General features: G+C 33.9%; 1 protein-coding gene across 1 annotated transcript in view; it reads right to left on the bottom strand.

The window, feature by feature from the left end:
* Nucleotides 1-22,634, bottom strand: part of LOC111520902 (vacuolar protein sorting-associated protein 13B) — an 883,038-nt gene that overhangs the window by 675,157 nt on the left and 185,247 nt on the right. The window contains exon 17 of the mRNA XM_026454936.2: nt 17,910-18,091. Within this exon, the coding sequence (XP_026310721.1) occupies nt 17,910-18,091 (182 nt within the window). The remainder of the gene's footprint in view (nt 1-17,909; nt 18,092-22,634) is intronic.

Below are 22,634 nucleotides of genomic sequence, written 5' to 3'. Positions count from 1 at the left end.
TTTTTCAAGACCTTATAATGTAAGTTTTTTGTTCAACTTCCAGACATTCAAATTTCAAATATAGTTTCGAAAATGTTCTATGTCTAACACAATGGCACCAAATGTGAGACTATAAATGTACATACACACAAACACTACAAAAATGACCAGACATCCAATCCAGTGGAATCCAATGGCCATAATAGAAAGATACTGAGGATACTGTAGAGTGGCACAGAAGTATACCCTAAAGGAACATAGCTCAATGGGAGATGTGTTTGAGAATATAGGGGTCAATAAAAGAACTGTATGCCACAAGGATTAGAAATGAGGTGCTGAGAATATCTAGGGTAAAATTAGCAGCTCTGCCTTGGAAGTTTCCTTTATAGTGTAGGAAATGCTGATTCCCAGAGCATGATACAGGTAGAAGCAAATAAATAAAATGGGATTCTGGTAGAGCACTCAGCAGCTCTCTTCTCCTTATTCACTTAAATGTAGAACCAGCCCTACATAATTTATTACTTGAAATTGTGCTCATCTTCAGAATATATTTAGCACATTCTTAATTATTTAAACTATCATCAAAAAAAATGAGTAATTATGTATATGGTTATACATTTTTAATTGCTTATTATAAGAACTAATATAGTGACACATATAATATAGAACTAATATAAGAACATATAGTGACACATATGGGTATTATTTTTAGACCCACAGAACCTACGTCTCTTGTCCTTAAACAAAAAATTTTGAGTGCCAAACCAAATATTAATATTTAGTATACATGATAAACTTTAAGTTCTGTAACTGAATATACTAAATATTAAAAGAATATTTAATATGTAACTGATGTATTTTGACTATACAATTATGTATAACATGAAATTATAACATAATTTACAAAGGGCCAGGCACAGTGGCTTGGGCCTCTAATCCCGACACTTCAGGAGGTTGAGGTGGGAGGATCATTTGAGGCCAGGAGTTCAAGATCAACCTGGGCAACATAGCAACACCCAATCTCTACAAAGTAAAAAAAAAAAAAAAAAAAAAAAAAAATTGTTATTAAAATAATATATAACAGTAGTGAAAAAAATGTCAATCTACTATAAAGAAGCTGTATACTTACCTACTAAAATGGAATAAAAATAATATTTATAGATCTTGGTCTTACCTATATTAAAATCAGTAGGAAATTTTTCAAGGATTCACATTAATAAATCCATCAAAGTCAAATATAAATTATACTCTAACATTCTATTTGCCATGAGTAAAAATTTTGAATTGTATAGCATATTACAGCATTATATCTTCTTTTTTTTTTTGAGACGGAGTCTCGCTCTGTCACCAGGCTGGAGTGCACTGGTGCTATCTTGACTCACTGCAACCTCCGCCTCCCAGCTTAAAGCGGTTCTCCTGTGTCAGCCTCCCAAGTAGCTGGGACTACAGGCACACATCTCCACAGTCAGCTAATTTTTGTATTTTTAGTAGAGATGAGGTTTCAGCATGTTGGCCAGGATGGTCTCGATCTCTTGACCTTGTAATCCACCTGCCTCTGCCTCCCAAAGTGCTGGGATTACAGGTGTGAGCCACTGTGCCCAGCCGCATTATTTCTTAAAAAATAAACACAAGTAGTTCTCTGAAAACTAGAACCAAACTTCTCATTCTGTTATTTTTTACTACTCAGTAGCTGTGTAAAAATATCTTCGACAGCTTTTAAACCTATAAAATATTGTTCAGATTTTCTACTTCAAAAAATGTATGAGATTAATGAAAATATAGACTACCAAGAACTTATAAAATTATTTCACTATTGTCACTTGGATTTCCTGTGAAAGCAAAGGACTGTTTTAAAATTAAGAATTAGGAGGTAAATCTATGATAGTAAGACTTTTATCATGATTTCATTTGTTGCAATGATTTGACCTATATGTTCCATGAATCATTAATTGAGTATTCACTTTATGCAAAATATTTATATTTCAAATAAATCTCTCTGTTGTAAAGAGCAAACAAAAATCTAGTAAAATCAACACCATATTTAATCTTACATATAATATGAAGATGTTTATCATATGAGATATATACTTTATTTAAAAAGGTGACTATAAAAAGATAGAATCAGGAAACGTGGGATTAATGGAATTTTGCAACCAAACTTTCATTTTAAATTATGAAATATTATAATTTTCCTCCAAGTAGAATCAATTTTTTAAAAAAAGGAAATAAAAAGAAAGAAATGAAGTCTTAATGATATGTGATACGGTTTGAATATTTGTTGTCTACTCAAATCACATGCTGAAATGTAATCCCCAATGATGGAGACAGGGCCTGGTGGGAGGTGGAGACACCTCCCACCAGGCCCTGTTTGGGTCATGAGGATGGATCCCTCATGGCTTGGCGCTGCGTGATAGTGAGTTCTCAGAAGATATGGTTGTTTTAAAGTGCGTGACACATCCTCCCAACTCTCTCTTTTGCTCCAGCTCTGGCGATGTGACACACCAACTACTGCTTTGCCTTCCAACATTATTGTAAGCAGCCAAAGTCTTCAATAAATAAATTTGTTGTTTTAAGCCACCTAGTTTGTGGTACTTTGTAAACAGCCCTCACAAATAAGAGTCCCTTTCTCCACCGTATGTAATTAACTCTTGTCCATTTTTAAAGCCATACTTGATGTTGTAATAGGTGACACAGAAGATTCTACATTCATTACTATAATCATGTCTATTTCTTGTTAGCTATCTGCTCCCAGAACTGAACGGATTGCAAACTACATATTTTCAAATTGTTTGATAAGTGAATACAACCAGAAGAAATATATTTTAGATTGTGAACAAATAGAAGACATAAAAATGAGCAAAGAATACATAGGCAAATAACAAAAAATACATAAGGCAAAAACGTACATTTTCTGCAGAAATCTAACTCATTTATCTAATATATTATTTTCAATAGTAATTTATTAAAACACATTTTTATAATGTTCATAAAAGACTTTCTGTAAGACTAAAAAATCACACTAAACTCATACTTTCTACTTTTCAAATATCCAATAAAATTACTTAAATCGTAATTTAAAGAATTGTATTTTTCTCAAATCTACTCTGTATGCTTACATTTTATATATATATATATATATATATATATATATATATATATATATATATTTTTTTTTTTTTTTTTTTTTTTTACTAAATGACACCTAAAATTCCCATTCCTGTGCCATGAAGTATTATCAGAAAAACATTTACAAACATTATCAAAATGTCTGAGACAGAATAGAGGAACAAAATCAAGTCAGGTATAACTTAACATTCTAAGTGTGTCTTTAACCCATTTATGCCTAGTGTTCCATTATCAGAATGCTAAGCTTGTGGGAGTTATTTATATCCTACTGTGCAAGGTCATTGCCAAGATCTGATTTTTCACACACACACACAAAATTGCAACCTCCAGCATAAATGGGTTAAACGCTATATTAATTACTCACTTCTTAATAAGGACCACATATTCTATAAATGAGCTCTCAATACCTGGACATGAGCTGTAGTAAAATGGAAACTTTAAATTCAATAAATATTCATATTATTCAAAGTGCATATGGGAACACCTTAAAACTCACAAGAATCACAAAAATTAATGTCTTTTTACTCCAATTTAAATATCAAGAGGACTTATTGGTAGTTCTCAATATGAATCTAACTCAATTCATTTTTTTTTAGGCAAGAATAAATGTATAGCCAATACCTGTATCTGGCAAGAAAATTTTATAACATCTCAAAAATATATATCTTAGAACACATTAGAAATATTTAGCAGACATGGTGGGATTGGGGGAAGTAGTCTGAAAACAGAGGAATAGAAAAAGCATACCAATTTACCTCAATCTTTTTCCTAAGTGATTAAAGAACTATTCGACAACTCCAAAATCCTTTTTATATGCACACCTGGGAAGAATACCTCCGTAACTTTATTCAGAGTTACAGTGATGTGGTTTTAGACCAGATGTTTAAATGTTACAGTATGTACATTTTCTTCCCCTCTTCTAAGGCAGAAGTAAAGTAAGAGGAATATTTGACTTCACTCCACAAGAGACCTATTTAATAGTTTGGCAGTTATGTAAGTAAAGGTAGCTTGGCTAAGTCAATGTTGACGACATACAGAACGACATGATCCTAATGAGTTGGAAAATATTGGCTCTCATGAGAATAGACCAGATGCTACTGAGCTGAGAAAGCTACTGTATTATTGAATTTCATTTTTATGAGGTAAAATTTATTATTCAACCATTAAGGTATCCCACATGAAATCTTGCATAAAATACTTTAACAGTTACTTTCTGGAAAGTAGATTTTTATTTTAACATTAAGACATAACTTAAATGAGGGATTCGAATGTCCATTTGATCACCTTTAGCACAAATTTTAAAGTCTGTAAGTTATTTCCCTGCAAATACCAGATTAATGGAACTACACTGTCAACAAAATAATGAGCTTCTGAACAAGGAAAAGTGGTAGCAAGTCCTTGTTTTCCAGAGCAAAACCAAAGCCATGTGTGACTTTATATTTAAGCCTCTCGCAAAAAGACAGGGTTAGAATTTCTATGATTTAAGAGCCATCAGAAACACGAATAACAAAAACATATAATTCAATAACCTGATTAATAATACGTATTAGCTCAAATTTTAATCTCTACTTTATCTTTTATATTATTTTAATTACATTTCCAATATTTGCTATAATTTCATTAATATTTCCTAATGAAGTAACACACTTTATCTGATCTCATTTACCAGAGGTAGTTTGGTATTGCAGACATAATAGTAACAGAAAATTCCAAGGCCTGGCTTCAAAAAATGACTTAGTCAGTGAATAGCTGTGGGATGATATTTAAGAAAAACACTAAATTGTTCTAAGCATAAATGTTCCCATCTGTATAAAAGGATATATAACCTGCCAACAACAATATTCCTGGTAAGAAGCCAATGAAATTAATAAATGAGAAATATCAATCTAAAATAGGTGAGCCAACTCAGTCTATCCAAGTAAATTTAATGTTATCCAGTCCTTACATTATACAGCTCACTAGATGAAAAACGCTAAGCAGACAGCTGTAAAGTATGTGAAAAGTAAATGAAAGTATAAAGTTTCATTTTTTTATTATTATTATTCTACTTTAAGTTCTGGGATACATGTGCAGAACATACAGTTTTGTTACAAAGGTATACACATGCCATGGTGTTTACGGCACCCATCAACCCATCATCTACATTAGGCATTTCTCTTAATGCTATCCCTCCCCTAGTCCCCCAACCCCCAACAGACCCCAGTGTGTGATGTTCCCCTCCCTGTGTCCATGTGTTCCCACTGTTCAGCTCCTACTTACGAGTGAGAACATGTGGTGTTTGGTTTTCTGTTCCTGTGCTAATTTGCTGAGAATGATGGTTTCTAGCTCCATCCATCTCCCTGCAAAAACCATGAACTCATCCATTTTTATGGCTGCATAGTATTCCATGGTGTATATGTGCCACATTTTCTTTATCCAGTCTATCATTGATGGGCATTTGGGTTGGTTCCAAGTCTTTGCTATTGTGAATAGTGCCACAATAAACATACAAATGCATGTGTCTTTATGTAGAATGCTTTATAATCCTTTGGGTATATACCCAGTAATGGGATTGCTGGGTCAAATGGTATTTCTGGTTCTAGATCCTTGAGGAATTGCCACACTATCTTCCACAATGGTTAAACTAATTTACACTCCCACCAACAGTGTAAAAGCATTTCTATTTCTCCACATCCTCTCCAGCATCTGTTGTTTCCTGACTTTTTAATGATCGCCATTCTAACTTACATGAGATGGTATCTCACTGTGGTTTTTATTTGCATTTCTCTAATGACTAGGGATGATGAGCATTTTTTCTGTTTCTTGGCCACACAAATGTCTTCTTTTGAGAAGTGTTTGTTCATATCTTTCGCACACTTTTTCATGGTATTTTTTTTTCTTGTAAATGTGTTTAAGTTCCTTGTAGATTCTGAATATTAGACCTTTGTCAGGTGGACAGATTACAAAAATTTTCTCCCATTCTGTGGGCTGCCTGTTCACACTGATGATAGTTTCTTTTGCTGTGCAGAGAAGCTCTTTAGTTTGATTAGATTCCATTTGTCAATTTTGGCTTTTGTTGCCATTCCTTTTGGTGTTTTAGTCACGAAGTTTTTGCCCATGACTATGCCCTGAACGGTATTGCCTAGGTTTTCTTCTAGGGTTTTTGTGGTTTTAGGCCTTACATTTAAGTCTTTAATCCATCTTGAGTTAATTTTTGTATAAGATGTAAGGAAGGGATACAGTTTCAGTTTTCTTCATATGGCTAGTCAGTTTTCCCAAAACCATTTATTAAGCAGAGAATCCTTTCCCCATTGCTAGTTTTTGTTAGGTCTGTCAAAGATCAGATGGTTGTAGATGTGTGGTGTTATTTCTGAGGCCTCTGTTCTGTTCCATTGTTCGATATATCTGTTTTGGTACCAGTACCATGCTGTTTTCATTACTGTAGCCTTTTAGTATATTTTAAAGTCAGGTACTGTGATGCCTACAGCTTTGGTCTTTTTGTTTAGGACTGTCTTGGCTATACAGGCTCTTTTTTGGTTCCATATGAAATTTAAAGTAGTTTTTGCCAATTCTGTGGAGAATGTCAATGGTAACTTGATGGGGATATATTGAATCTATAAATTACTGTGGGCAGTATGGCCATTTTCATGATATTGATTCTTCCTATCCATGAACATGGAAAGATTTTCCATTTGTATGTGTCCTCTCTTATTTCCTTGTGCAATGGTTCGTAGCTCTCCTTGAAGAGGTCCTTCACATCCCTTGTAAGTTGTATCCCTAGGTATTTTATTCTCTTTCTAGCAATTGTGAATGGGAGTTTGCTCATGATTTGGCTGTTTGTCTATTATTGGTGTATAGGAATGCTTGTGATTTCTGCACATCGATTTTGTATCCTGAGACTTTGCTGAAGTTGCTTATCAGCTTAAGGACATTTTGGGCTGAGATGATGGGGTTTTCTAAATATACAGTCATGTCATCTGCAAAGAAAGACAATGTGACTTCCTTTCTTCCCGTCTGAATACCTTTATTTCTTTCTCTTGCCTGATTGCCCAGGCCAGAACTTCCAATACTGTGTTGAAAAGGAGTGCTGAGAGAGGGCATACTTTTCTTGTGCCAGTTTTCAAAGGAAATGCTTCCAGCTTTTGCCCATTCAGTATGATACTGGTTGTGAGTTTGTCATAAGTAGCTCTTATTATTTTGAGATACATTCCATCAATACCTAGTTTATTGAGAGTTTTTAGATTAAAGGGTGTTGAATTTTATTGAAGGCCTTTTCTGCATCTATTGAAATAATCATGTGGTTTTTGTCAATGGTTCTCTTTATGTGATGGATTACGTTTATTGACTTGCATTACATTGAACCAGCCTTGCATCCCAGGAATGAAGCCAACTTGATCATGGTGGATAAGCTTTTTGATGTGCTGCTGGATTTGGTTTGCCAGTATTTTATTGAGGATTTTCACATGGAAGTTCATCAGGAATATCAGCCTGAAATTTTCTTTAATTTTTCTTTTTTTTTTTTTTTTTTTTTGGAGACAGAGTCTCGCTCTGTTACCCAGACTGGAGTGTAACGGTGCGATCTCTGATCACTGCAAGCTCCATCTGCTGGGTTCGCGCTATTCTCCTGCCTCAGCCTCCAGAGTAGCTGGGACTATAGGTGCCTGCCACCATGCCTGGTTAATATTTTGTATTTTTTTTTAGTAGAGACAGGGTTTCACTGTATTAGCCAGGATGGTCTCAGTCTCCTGACCTCATGATCTGCCCGCCTCAGCCTCCCAAAGTGCTGGGATTACAGGCGTGAGCCACTGCGCCCAATTTTTTTTGTTGTGTCTCTGCCAGGTTTTGGTATGAGGATGATGCTGGCCTCATAAAATGAGTTAGGGAGGAGTCCTTATTTTTCTGTTATTCGGAATAGTTTCAGAAGGAATGGTACCAGCTCTTCTTCGTACCTTTGGTAGAATTCAACTGTGAATCCATCTGGTCCTGGGCTTTTTTTGATTGGTAGGCTGTTAATTACTGCCTTAATTTCAGAAATTGTTATTGGTCTATTCAGGGATTTGACTTCTTTCTGGCTTAGTTTTGGGAGGGTGTATGTGTCCAGGAATTTATCCATTTCTTCTAGATATCCCATTGCATTGTCACATCCATTCACAGGTTTATTGACTCCCTCCCCTTGGGAATCTGGAGAACTGAAAATATTTAGTTCTTCATACATTTCTGTGAGCCTAGTGAGGCCTCTTGTAAATAGCTATATTAATGGGGCACAAATGTATACTTTCTTCACTAAGTTCAAACAGCTAGACCTAACCAACGTCTTGAATTTTATTCTTCTCTCATCAATATCTATTCATTATCCTATTTTCTTTCTTGGTTTACTCTTTGAATTTACCTTCACTCTATCATCCTTGTAACTAAAACAACGGATCACCTAGACTCCAATTCTGACTGATGTTATCTCAGTCTCCAAGAACTTTATATCCTAGAACAACTTTCATAGGTAATATCTTCAGATGGATGATTCCAGCAAGTTCTATGTCTAGGACAAGAACAACAGATTAAGCCCACAGACAATAATATATTTGGCATTTGCAAGAACTCTATGAGCAGCTATAAACATATTTTCATCATTTTATAGATGAGAAAATTAACTAAAACTTAATGAAACAAACTGATCTTTATTTAGTCATACATATAGTTATTGAGAAAGTCTTCACACTCCAATTCAGTGATCTTTCCTAAGTGTCAATAGTTGACAAAGTGAAAATAATATGCAACAGAGATAGTAAGACACTAAACCAGTATTTATATGTAACATAAAGATTAATAAAATTCAATGCACAAAATCAAATCCCTAGCAAGCACTAGCATATAACCTTTTTTATTTTAATATACTTTTAATTTGATTTTTGCAAGAGCTGAGGAAGAAGGATTCATCATTGCAGCATTATAAAACATAATTCAACATTCACAGATATTCTCCTAAAGCCTCTTAAACTCATTCACAAAATAGAAATTAGTGACTGATTGAACACTGAAAATTTATCTCTCACTTTTGTGATACAGCATTTATCAAAGAAAAACTTTTCTCACTAAAAGCACTTTGCAGTTTTGATGCTTGAAGTTAAATTTGTTACTGCTTTTGTGGCACATTAGTCCAACATTTACAATGAGAAGACTGAGGCACAAAGTTTCTATTCTAGTCTTTTCAAATTCTTAGTAGTAATCAAGGAAGCTGATTTCAAAACTCGCTAATAAACCATAATTTATAATGAAAGAAATGGTAAAAATAGGAACTCAATTATATACATGCATTTTATAAGAATTATCAAACATCAGTAACAGTTTAACTTCAGGTCAGATACTGTTATTTTGGTGGTAGTAAAAGTGAAACATATACACATTTCTTATTTGCAAACAGGAATGACAGAATAGGCATGGAGAAAACAAAGATAAACAGAGAAAGGAAAAAAATAGTCTAAAATTATAGCATCATAGATAATGTTGGCCAACGGGAATGAAGCTAAAGAGTAAGACCAAAAAGGATTCTGCGATATTAATAAAATGAAAAAAATAAAAGGACTAAAAGTAATGATGATGACAAAGAATCAATATCAGTATCAAAGGGATAAACCATTTCTAAATGATAACAAGGTCCAATGTAAAGAAGATGTACTTGAGGGTAATGAGAAAACTTAGACAAAAGTCACCATCAAAAAAGTCACCATCAAAAAAGTAAACCCACAAAATTACAGGAAACATTTGCAAACCATATCTGATAGGAAACTTTTATCTAAAATATATAAAGAATTCTCACAATTTAAAAGTAAAAGATAAAAGAGGCAGATCTTAAAATAAGCAAAGGATTTGAAAAATTTCTCCATAGAAGAGATATAAATAGCTAATAAATACATGAAAAGATACTCGACATCATTAGCCATGAGGGAAATGAAAAGGAAAGCCATAATGATGCCACTTCACACCTACAATGATGGCTGGAACACAAAAGACAGATAACAATATGATGAGGATGTGGAGAGATTAGAACCATCACACATTGCTAATGGAAAGTACAATGATACAGCTGTTTTGGAAAACAGTCTGGCAGCTCCTCAAAAGGTTACAAATAAAATTACCATATGACCCAGTAATTATATGTATAGGTATATATACACAAACGAAATAAAAGCATACATACACACACACACACACACAAAAAGACCTGTACTTGAAAGTTCAAAGCAACATTATTCACAATAGTCAGAGGTAGAAATAATGCGAAGGTCCATCAACTGATTAATGAATTAACAAAATATGGTACATGGATAAAATGGAATACTATTTGGCAATAAAAAGGAATGAGCACTGACATATGCTATAATATGGGCAAACTTTGAAATAGTATGCTAAGTGGAAAAATGCACTAATATGCAGTCACAAAGAACTGCATTTTATGTAATTCATTTATATGAAGTGTCCACAATAGGCACATCCATACAGACAAAAAGTAGATTAGTATTTGCCTACTGCTGGGAAAATGGGAGGCTCCAGGAGTGATAGCTAAGGAATGCAAGGCTTCATTCAGGGATGCTGGAAATGTTCTAAAATTGATTATGGTAATGGATACACAACTCTGTGAATATATTAAAAGCCACTAAACTACATTCCTGAAAAGGAATAAAGAGTGTGGTACAAAAATTTTATCTAAATAAAACTGTTTTTAAAAACTTAACAGAAGGAAGGGAAAGGAAAAGAAAGAATAAAATATTTCTGACATGGAGGAGGGGAGAATACCTGAAAAAATGGTAGGAATGTGGAAGAGAATGTAATTTTTCTGAAGTACAAGTAGACTGTAATCAGCATAGTGTTAAATTCAAGGAAAAAGACTAATGTCAAAATAAAACTAGTACTCAAAGAGAGGAAAATGTAGGAGAATGTAATCAAACAGAATTGGGTTCCAGATAGAAGAAAAAGCCATACACAGGAAAAAACTGGATATTGTTGGTAGGTAACTATCAATAATATGAATTAAGACAGCAAGTAGGAGTGTAGGCTAGAGGCATGAGATTATGATGAAAGGTGGTGTACAGTCAAACGTAGACTTTAAAAATAATGGTTCTGGGCTGGGTGTGGTGGCTCACGCCTGTAATCCCAGCACTTTGAGAGGCCGAGGTGGGCGGATCACAAGCTCAGGAGATGGAGAGCATCCTGACTAACATGATGAAACTCCATCTCTACTAAAAATACAAAAACTTAGCCGGGCATGGTGGCGGGCACCTGTAGTCCCAGCTACTGGGGAGGAAAATGGCATGAACCCAGGAGATGGAGCTTGCAGTGAGCCAAGTTCGCGCCACTGCACTCCAGCCTGGGTGACAGAGCAAGATTCCATCTCAAAAAATATAATAATAATAATAATAATAATAATAATAATAATAATAATAATAATAGTTCTTCTTTCACACATTATCAGAACCTACGTCTGAGAGATCCAAAAATGTACACAACTTGTATAATCTCTTTATTAATGCGGGAAATGGAAACTAGTTGTAAAGCAAAGGATCACATACTTACACAAAACATATTAAACAAAGCTTAACAGTGCTGAGTACTGTGTAATGAGAGTCCTCAGACGCAAAATAATAAAATGCTAAAATTTTACACCCTATAGACATATACATTTCCTGGATCTTTAGATAGAACTATTTGAAGGCACAATCCTTTAAGCACTCAGTAAGAATATAAAGCATAGAATGAAGTTTTGTTTTGTGGGGGGGCATGGGGAGGAAGACAAGAAAACTGGCCACCTGGAAATCTGGCTTTTTAAAACTGTCTTAGCTGATGGTTTCTCTTTAATCTGTTATAAATTTTGTAGGTATTTCATTTGATAAAAATAAAATTATTTGGCAAAGAAACGTCTTAACATCATTCTAATTTCTTCAACTCCTCACTGCAAAAATTAGTTCCACTAATTTTAGGTTTCTAAATGACAGAACATCAGGTTACAAATAACAATCTGTTGTCACTTGCCTGATGAATTTTTCAATACATATGCCAGCATTCTTTTAAACACAGAATATTTGTAGAAAACGAAATTTCAAATAAAACGCTTTTTCATAGCACAGTCCATTTTATAAATTCAGAAAAGTAAAAATGGAATAGGTTTGGCTAGGAAAAAAAATTATAAAAGCAAATAATTTCATGAGCTTACTAATATGAATGTTCAGGCTATCTAAGCCAATTAACAAAAATAAAAAATTTTAAATTTTAAAAATACATTAATATTGTGAGACAATAAATCAAAAAAAATACTCTGAAGAAAACATCACAGGAAATAGAAATTTAGCAAATAAACAAATAAATGAATTAGACAGTTTCAGACAGTGATAAGTGCTAATGCCAAGGAAGATGTTACTGTAGAGTTAACTTATAGATGGGCTAGCATCAAAAAGGTAAGGTTTTGAATAGTAAATCCATATAAAATAATGGCCACAAGATTGGGAATAACATAGTCTACTTAAATAATCATCAAATTAAAACGTTTTTTGAAGACGAAATTCATATAACATAACCCTCATTTTTTCAAAGTGTGTAATTAAGTGGATTTTACCATATATATTAGGTAGGTGCAAATATAATCATTTTTTTTGCCATTCAAATTAATGGTGATTACTTTTGTATCAACCTAAGGCAAGGTTATGAATCCCATCACAACTATATAATTACAGAATATTTTCACCACCCCAAAAATTAATCTTGGGGAAAATCACAAATATGTGAAAATCAAACAACATGTTCCTAAATTACCAACAGGTAAAGATGAAATCAAAAAGTATTTTGAGACAAATGAAAATGGAAACACAAAATACACAACCTATGAAATGCAGCTGAAGTAGTTCTAAGAAAGAAGATTACAGCAATACATGCATAAATAAAAAAACAAGTATTTCAAATAAATCACCAAACATTATACTTCAAGGAACTAGAAAAAGGTCTAAAGTCAGCAGGAGAAAGAAAATAACAAATATCAAAACAGAAATACACAGAGACTAGGAAAACAATTTTAAAAATAAAAATAAGAGTTGGATTTTTGACAAGATAAACCCTTCAATAGACTAAGAAAAAGGAGCATGCTCAAATAAATAAAATTAAAAATAAAAGCGGAGAGATTACAGCTGATAGAAACAATGGAAATATGTAGACTCATCATAAGTGGCTACTATGAACAATGCTACACCAATGGATTGGATAAGCTAAAAGAAATTAATAAATTCCTAGACACATTTTAACCTATCAAGACTCAATCACGAAAGAATGGAAAATACAAGTAGACCAATAATGAGTAAGAAGAGTGAATCAGTAACAAAAAGTCCCCATCAAAGAAAAGTTCTGGACTGGATGAATTCTACTAGACATTTAAAGAACCACTAACATTGATCACTTCTCAAACTCTTCCAAAAATCTGAAGAGAGAACAATTTCAAACTCATTTTAGAAGGCTAGCATTACCCTCATACCAAAGCCAGAAAAGGGCACTACAAGAAAACAAACTTACAGACCAATATCTCTGGTGAACATAGATGTAAAAATTCTTAACAAAATATTAAAGGAAATTCAACAACACATTAAAATAATCTTTTGCCATGATACAGTGGTATTTATCCACGGGATGCAAGGATGGTTTGACAAATACAACTCAATAAATATGATACACCACATTAACAAAATGAAGGACAAAAGTCATATCATCCCAATAGATGCAGAAAAAGCATTTGACAAAATTCAACAGCCTTTCATGATCAAAACTACTAACAGATTAGGTATAGAAGGAATGTACCTAAACACAATAAAGGACATATAGAACAAGCCCATGGCTAACATCATATGGAAGAGTGAAATGTTGAAATCTTTAAAGATCAGTGAACTGACAAGAATGCTCACTCTCGCTACTTCTTTTCCACACAGTACTGGAAGTCTTATTCAGAAAAACTAACCAAGAGGAAGAAGTAAAAGGTATCGTAATAGAAAAGAAAGAAGTTAAATTGTTTCTACTTGTTGACAATATGATCTTATATGTAAAAATCCCGGCCAGGCATGGTGGCTCACACCTGTAACCCCAGTATTTTAGGAGGACAAGGTGGGTGAATTACTTGAGGTAAGGAGTTCAAGACCACCCTGACCACCCTATTTTTAGTAGAGATGGGTGAAACCCCATCTCTACTAAAAATACAAAAAACTTACCCGGGTGTGGTGACGTGCCTGTAATCCCAGTTACAAACCTAGGAGATGGAGGTTGCAGTGAGCCAAGATCACACCACTGCACTCCAGCCTGGGTGACAGAGGGAGACTCCAACTCAAAAAAAAAAAAAAAAACAAATCCCTAAAAACTCCATCCAAAAACTTTTAGAACTGATAAGTGAATTCAGTAAAGATGTAGGTTACAAAATCAACATGTAAAACTCAGTACCATTTTTATGCATTAACATGTCCAAAACTAAAACTATCCATAAAAGAAGTTAGGAAAACAATCCCATTTATAATAGCAAAAACAAAAATATATAGATATAAATTTAACCAAGGATATGAAAGATCTATATACTGAAAAGTATAACACACTGATTTAAAAAAAAAAAACTAAAAAAATAAAAAATAAATGGAAAGGTGTCCTGTTCTACTGAACTGAGAGGATTAATGTTAAAATGTCCATGTTACCCAAAGCAATCTACAGATTCAATGCAACCCCTACCAAAATTCCAATGTCATTTTTCACAGAAATAATAAAAAAAATCCATAAATTCATATGGAATAAAATACCTCAAAGAACCAAAGCAATCTTAAACAAAAAAGAATAAAGCTGAAAAAATCACACTACCTACTTTATACTAAAAAGCTATAGCAATCAAAACAGCATGGTACTGGCATGAAGACAGACAGACACATCAACCTACAAAACAAGACAGAATCCAAAATAAACTCACACATTTATGGACAATTGATTTTTGATGAAGATGCCAAGAATATACAATGGGGAAAGAACAGATTCTTCAATAAATGCTGCTGGGAAAACTGGATATCTACATGCAGAACAATGAGATTGAATCCTTATCTAACACCATGAGGAAAAACCAATTCAGAAGGGATTAAAGATTTAAATATAAGACCTGAAGCTGTAAATCTACTAGAAGAAACTTACGGACAAATCTTCATTGGTCTGGGCATTGACTATAACCCTGAAAGCACAGGAAATGAAAGCAATAACAGAAAAATGGAACTGCATTAAACAAAAACTTCTGCACAGCAAAAGAAACAATTAACAGAATGAAGGAAGAACATAGAAACTGCGAGAAAAATTTGCAAACCATCCCTCTGATAAAGAGTTGTTATCCAAAATATCTAAGGAACTCAACTCAATAATAAGAAAACAATAAGCAATTTTAAAATGGGCACAGGATCTGAACAGACATTTCTCAAAAGGTGACAAATGGCCGACAGATGACAAATGGTGACAAATGAACAATGCAAATGGCCAACATCTAAATGGTTCATACAAATGACCAACAACTTTATGAAAACATACTCAACATCATTGATTACTACAGAAATGTAAATTAAATTCACAATGAGATATAACCACATACCTGTTAGAATGGCCACTTTCAAAATGATGGAAGATAAGTGTTAGCAAGAATGTGGAGAAAAAGAGAATACCATTGGTGGGAATGAAAATTAGTACAACCTTCACGCCTGTAATCCCAGCACTTTGGGAGGTTGAGGCAGGCGGATCATGAGGTCAAGAGATAGAGACCATCCTGGTGAAACCCCGTCTCTACTAAAATTACAAAAAATTAGCTGGGCGTGTTGGCGCACACCCGTAGTCCCAGCTACTCAGGAGGCTGAGGCAGGAGAATCACTTGTACCTGGGAGGCGGATGTTGCAGTGAGCCGACATCGTGTCACTGCACTCCAGCCTGGCAACAGAGCAAGACTCTGTCTCAAAAAAACAAAAAAAAAAAAAAAAAAAAGAAAAGAAAAAAGAAAATTAGTACAACCATTATGGAAAACGGTATGGAAGTTCCTCAAAAATCTAAAAATATAACTAGCATATGATCCAGCAATCCCACTTCTGGGTATATGTCCAAAGAAAATGAAATCATATTAGACAGATATCTGCACACCCATGTTCACTGTACAATAGCCAAGATATGGAATCAGTATAAGCGTCCATCAAGGGATGAGTGGATAAAGAAAATATGGCATATATCCACAATAGATTACTATTCTGCCTTAAAAAAAGAAGGAAAGTCTGTCGTTTAAGACAACACAGTTGAACCTGGAGGACATTATACTAAGTGAAATAAGCCAGGTACTGCAGAATCTCACTTAAATGTAGTATCTAAAAAAGTCAAAGTCATAGAAGTAGAGAGTAGAATGGTGGTTAGAGTAGAATGGTGGTTACCAAACGTAGGCAGAATGGAGTGTGGGTTGGTATGTAATAAGAAGATGCTGTTCAAAGGGTACAAAGTTTCAGTTAGGAGCAGTAAGTTCAATTCAAAAAGAGGATACAAATATGTATGTCTGTGTGTGTGTTTATACACACAATAAAATTTGCATACCACTTCCAAGGATTCAGAAAACTCTAAGTCCTTTCATAAGCTCCAAGTGAAGAACCTTTAGCCTACTGCAACATTTATCTTGTTATTCTTTATATAATGCTAAAAGCCAGTACCAGAACTACTACAACTTGAGCATCCCTAATTTGAAAACCCCAAATCTGAAATGCTCCAAAATTCAGAACTCTTTGGGCACTGACATGACACAAGTAGAAAATTCCACACCTGACCTCATGTGATTAAGTCACACAAATTATTAAAAATATTGTATAAAATTGCCTTCAGACGATGTGTATAAGATGTAAATGAAATGCAAATGAATTCCATATTTAGACTTGAGTTACATCTCCAGTATATCTCATTATGTAAGGGCAAATATTCCAAATCTGAAAAAAAATCTGAAATTTGAATCACTCTGGTACTAAGCACTTTGGATAAGGGATAATCAACCTGTATTTTACATTAGTTAATGGGTAGGCCAAAAAAGAAAACTCTATTTTGTATGTCAGGTCTGAAATTAAAACCTTCAAAAGCATCATATAAGAACAAAAGTCGCTTTATTTTAACAGATAAATTAAAAATAATGTTACTTTAAGCATAATTACACTTAAATTATAACATTTAAAAACTACTTTCATGTTACTGACAAACATAACATTATTATTTTGAACTGAAACAACTTTAAAAAGCTTCTATAATTTTTTATTTACATGCAAACTGAGTGATAAGAAGATATCTCTTATAGTGACATCAAAGCAGAAATTTGTATTTTTAGTAGTTAATTAACTCATTAAGGGTGTCAGATTAATGCTTTTCAAACACACACACACACAAAATTTGTTTACCAAACTAACCAAGTATTACAAGTAAGAATTTATTTCATTTTACCAGTATAATAAAAACTACTGTACTTATAATTTGGTTATCGTTTCAAACACATACATTGATACCCTCAAAAGTTATCCAAAGGGTAAATTATACAAGAAGCTGGTAAAAAATAATCTTTTGCAATTATGAAACACACGCAGAAATAGGTACAAGGAAATAAAACTGGATGGCTTAACTCATAATCTGGATTTTAAGCATAAACTATAAATATCTACATTCACAGAAACATATTACAATTTAAGTTGACCATGCTAGACATATGATTTTCATAATAAAATATTAGTTGCCTCTAACACAAATTTTCCATATACTTATCAAAAAGATTGTGCTCTTACCTGTACTTAGGAAGACTTCATTTATCAAAGCTTCATTCACTGAGGAAGAGCTGACATTTCCAAGATGAGACCAACTTTGATATATTGCTTGCAAGAGAAGTGTCTGTGCTCTTGTAGCTTGAATTGTGAGATTTGGAAGTTCAAATATACCTTCAGTTATAGCAATCTGAGATCTTTTGGTCCTGCACAAGAAAACAGAAAGAATCACAATAGAGTAAACAGCATTTGTAGACAACAAAATACTAAATGACTTAGGTTGCAAGGGAAGAAAGGGTATACATCCAAAGTATTTTAAAATTTGATTAAACAAAACAGATATGCAATTCTGCTAACTTTAAGTTTCACTATTTCAGGAACTCTGAATAATAAAATATAAAAATACAAACTAGAATGATGTCCATACGCACATATTCACCAACACATATACTGCTCAAGCAATTACTACATAATCAAGACAATCATTCTAAGTAAAAATAAAAATAGTGCTTGCTAACACTTAGAAAGGATTTACTAGCAAATCTGCATTGTTCTAGATTTCTTTTATCTATTAACACGTTGAATCCTGCCATAATAACTCTATGAGGGAGGTACTATCATTATACTAGTTTTTCAAATGGGAAAACCAAGACACACACAGATATATTAAGGTATCAAATGTCATACTACTAAAAAAAGGAAAAATTAGAATTTAAATCCAGGCAACCTGATCCACAGCTCTCTATCCTAATCCTTTCTCTCAGAAGTATTTATGAAGTATTTCCATTATATGCAGACTCTACTTGATAGTAACATGGAAAATCATTTTTAAAATTCCTGCCCTGGAATATCTAATTTGTTGATCCCTTATTCATTTGGTTTTGTCTATGAATAAAGTGAATTATGTAATTAAATTTTCTAAATAACAAAGCCTCAGAGTAAGGAAACATTTCAATGTCTGTGAGCAACAAGTTTATACTGAAGGTTAATTAAGCGTGCAAGATAAAATAGAACAATAAAACAAAAGATAGATACAAAAAAAATCAGGATGCTACTACAGTAGACTGTAACCTGCTCTTTCCTCAACCTCACAAACCCTCCATCATTTGTCATTTTCCCAACTGTAACCACACACAGAGAGTACAGAACATCTCTTGTATATCACCTAAAAAGCTTCTCACCCTACCTCGTATTCTGGCCACTGCTATGGAGACCAATTCAATGCACAGTTTCATTTGCATTGCCTAAAGCCACCATGCACAGCATGAGACACCAGCAAACTACTTTGCAATCATACATGCAGAAGACGGAAATGTAGGAATAAACGCCTCCCTCTCTTCTCCCACTAGCTGATTAGTCTCTGAGGAGTTCCCAGGAAATCGAGGACCAGGAAAGATAAAACACTAAAACAGGCCTGGCGCGGGGGCTCACACCTGTAATCCCAGCACTTTGGCAAGGCAAGGCGGGCGGATCACAAGGTCAGGAGCTTGAGACCAGCCTGACCAACATGGTGAAATCCCGTCTCTACTAAAAATACAAAAATTAGCTGGGCGTGGTGGCGCATGCCTGTAATCCCAGCTACTCAGGAGCCTGAAGCAGGAGAATTGCTTGAACTCAGGAGGCGGAGACTGCAGTAAACCCAGATTGAGATCATGCCACTGCATTCCAGCCTGGGCGACAGAGAGAGACTCCATCTCAAAAAAAAAAAAAAAAAAAGAGAGAGAGAGAGACTAAAATAACTGAACAAAGCTTTAATGGGATGTGGGATGCGATGCGGGACACTATCAAGCAATTTGAAGAAAACTATAAACCCAAATATCCCAGAAGTTCAACAAACCCCAAGCAGAAGAGAATTAAAAACATAGCAAGGCACATTATAACCAAATTGCTGAAAACTAGTGTTAAGGAGAAAAACACATCACATGTAAAGAAACAAAGCTAGAAAATGAAAGCAGACTCCTCATCAGAAATCATGCACAACAGAAGACAACAGAGTAACATGACTGAAATGCAGAAAGAAAAAAGAAAACCGGTCAGCCTAGAATCCAAAATTCAGAAAAAAAATCTTTTAAAAATGTTAGCAAAAGAGCTTTTTTATGACTAAACACTGGGAAGAATTCCTCACCAGCATATCTGTACTATAAAAAATGTTAAAAGAAAATTCTTCAGGCTAAATGAATGTGATACCAGATGGAAATATTTGTGGCTCTACACAAAGAAATGTGAAGAGTGCTAGGAATGGTAAATATATGGGTGAATTTAAAGAAAAAGAAGAAAGAAGAAAAGGAAGAAAGAAAGAAAAGAAAGAAAAGAAAGGAAGGAAGGAAGGAAGGAAGGAAGGAAGGAAGGAAGGAAGGAAGGAAGGAAGGAAGGAAGGAAAGAAGGAAGGAAGGAAGGGGAGGAAACATTCTCATCTTCTAACAAGATTAACTGTTTAAAGCAAAAATCATAACAATATAGTTCAGAGTTTATAACATATGTAAAAGTAGAATGCATAATGCCAATAGCCAAGGACAGGAAGAGGGAAATGGAAGTTCTTACACAATGTATGACACAGAATAACATTATTTGAAGATAGCTGTGATAAGTAAAAGATGTAAACTATAAAACCAAGGACAACTAAAGCCATAAAACTAAAAAGTAAAACTAATAAAGGCAATAGTGGAGACAGAGTGAAATAAGAATGAAATAGAGAGGATGAAATGGAATCAATCTAAATAAAGTTGGGAAAAGAAAAAAAGAAAACAAACAATAGATGGGATAACTAGAAAACAAACAGCAAGATACTAGAACTAAACCCCAAAATATAGTATTATGTTAAGTCTCAAACACTTAAGCATACCAATTCAAGGAAAAGATGCTCAGATTATATTGAAAAAAAAAAAAAAAAGACCAACTATATATCCACTTTAAATATAAAGTAGATAGGTTAAAAATAAAGGGGATAGGAGCATGAAGGAGTAAACGAATGAGCAAAAGAAACACCACATAATTCTAATAAAAAAAGTCATGCATTAATATTAGACAAAGTAACTTTGGAACAAAGACTATTACCATGGATATAGAGAGATTTTTTCATAATGATAACATGGTTAATTAAGTCTGTAGGCACTACAGATGTCCAAAATACATACATTTTTAAAAATACATAACTGAAAACAGGAATAGACAAATCGAAAACCTGAAGATTTCAATGCTCCTCTCAGGGGAATTGATAAAACAAATAGAACGTAAGTAAAGAATTAAAAACAAAAACACTACTATGAATCAATTTGGCCTAACTGACATTTGTAGGACACCCCACCCAACAACAGCAGAATACACATTCACCAAGGCATACTATAAGAACATAAAAGCAAGTCTAAGTAAAATGAAAAAGGCTGAAATCATATACAGTATACGTGCTGATCACAATGGATTTAAACTATAAACTAATACCATAAAATTATGTATAAATCTCCAAATAGCTAGAAGTTCAACAAATAAAATATAACTCAAATTAAGAAGGTGGTAGATAAAATCTCGAAATACAAAAATAACAATTTTGAAAAATTATAAAACAATATAAGAAAAGGATACTGATATCAATAACAGGAAAAAGCAATACAAAATATACATAATCAGTGTTCCTAAAGAAGAAAACAAATAGAAAAGAAACAGTATACAGAAATATTTATCAAAAACATCTTGTCTAAAATAAACACTTAAACTACAAAGGGCACAATGTGTCACAAACAATACTGATTCTGAATGATCATTATCCTAGTAAAGTCACTGAACTTCCAAAAAAGATAAGGAAAAAATTCTATGGGCATTCAAGTAGATAAAGCAATGTGCAGCTATTAAGACTTCCCCAGAATTTCCCAGACTTTCTATTATCCTTCCTACTACAGTCTAGTGTATACATAGTCAATTGATGTGCACAATTCATCTTTAAAAGAATATAAGGGAATTTCAAGCTCTAACCTGATATACCAACATACTAATAGTCTCAAGTCAATGGGCTACCTTTGTAAATTCCAGACATGCTTTAGATTTCTGTCATCTTTCAAGTCAATGAGCTCCTTCTGTAGCCACTGCTATGGTAGGCAAATTCTACTTTGTTAATAAAACTAATATCCTTCAAAGCCAGGATTCAGTTTTTACTCTGTAGTTTCTAGGTCCATAAAGAAATGAGCTGTAATGTCCTTACTACTATTTAGCTACTGAGGTCTCAGATGAGGCCTAGTTGACTTCATTCTTCATGTTGAAGCTGTTCTCTAAAAAACCTATCAGTTGAGTAAATATTTATTAACTGCCTACTCTGTAAGCAGTTATATTCTGGCTATTTAGGAAATATAGCCATTTTAAGATTCCAATGAACAAAACAAAAAAATTAAAATCGTTGTCCTCAGAGAGCTTACATTCTAGAGGGGAGTGGAGGAAGACAAAAATCAATAAACATAAGGAAGTTATAAGAGAAATACTACTAGAAATAGAAAACGTAGTACATAACCAGCCTGGTCAACATGGTGAAACCCCATCTCTATTAAAACACAAAAAATTAGCTGGGCATGGTGGCGAGCGCCTGTAGTCCCAGCTATTCAGATGCTGAGGCAGGAGAATGGCTTGAGCCCAGGAGGCAGAGGTTGCAGTGAGTCGAGATCATGCCACTGGACTCCAGCCTGAGCATCAGAGTAAAACTCCATCTCAAAAGAAAGAAACGAGAGGAGAGGAGAGGAGAGGAGAGGAGAGGAGAGGAGAGGAGAG

This window comes from Piliocolobus tephrosceles, chromosome 7, assembly GCF_002776525.5.
Source record: "Piliocolobus tephrosceles isolate RC106 chromosome 7, ASM277652v3, whole genome shotgun sequence".
Lineage (NCBI taxonomy): Eukaryota > Metazoa > Chordata > Mammalia > Primates > Cercopithecidae > Piliocolobus > Piliocolobus tephrosceles.
The sequence above is the reverse complement of the archived record's forward strand: the minus strand, read 5'-3'. Positions and strand labels throughout refer to the sequence as shown.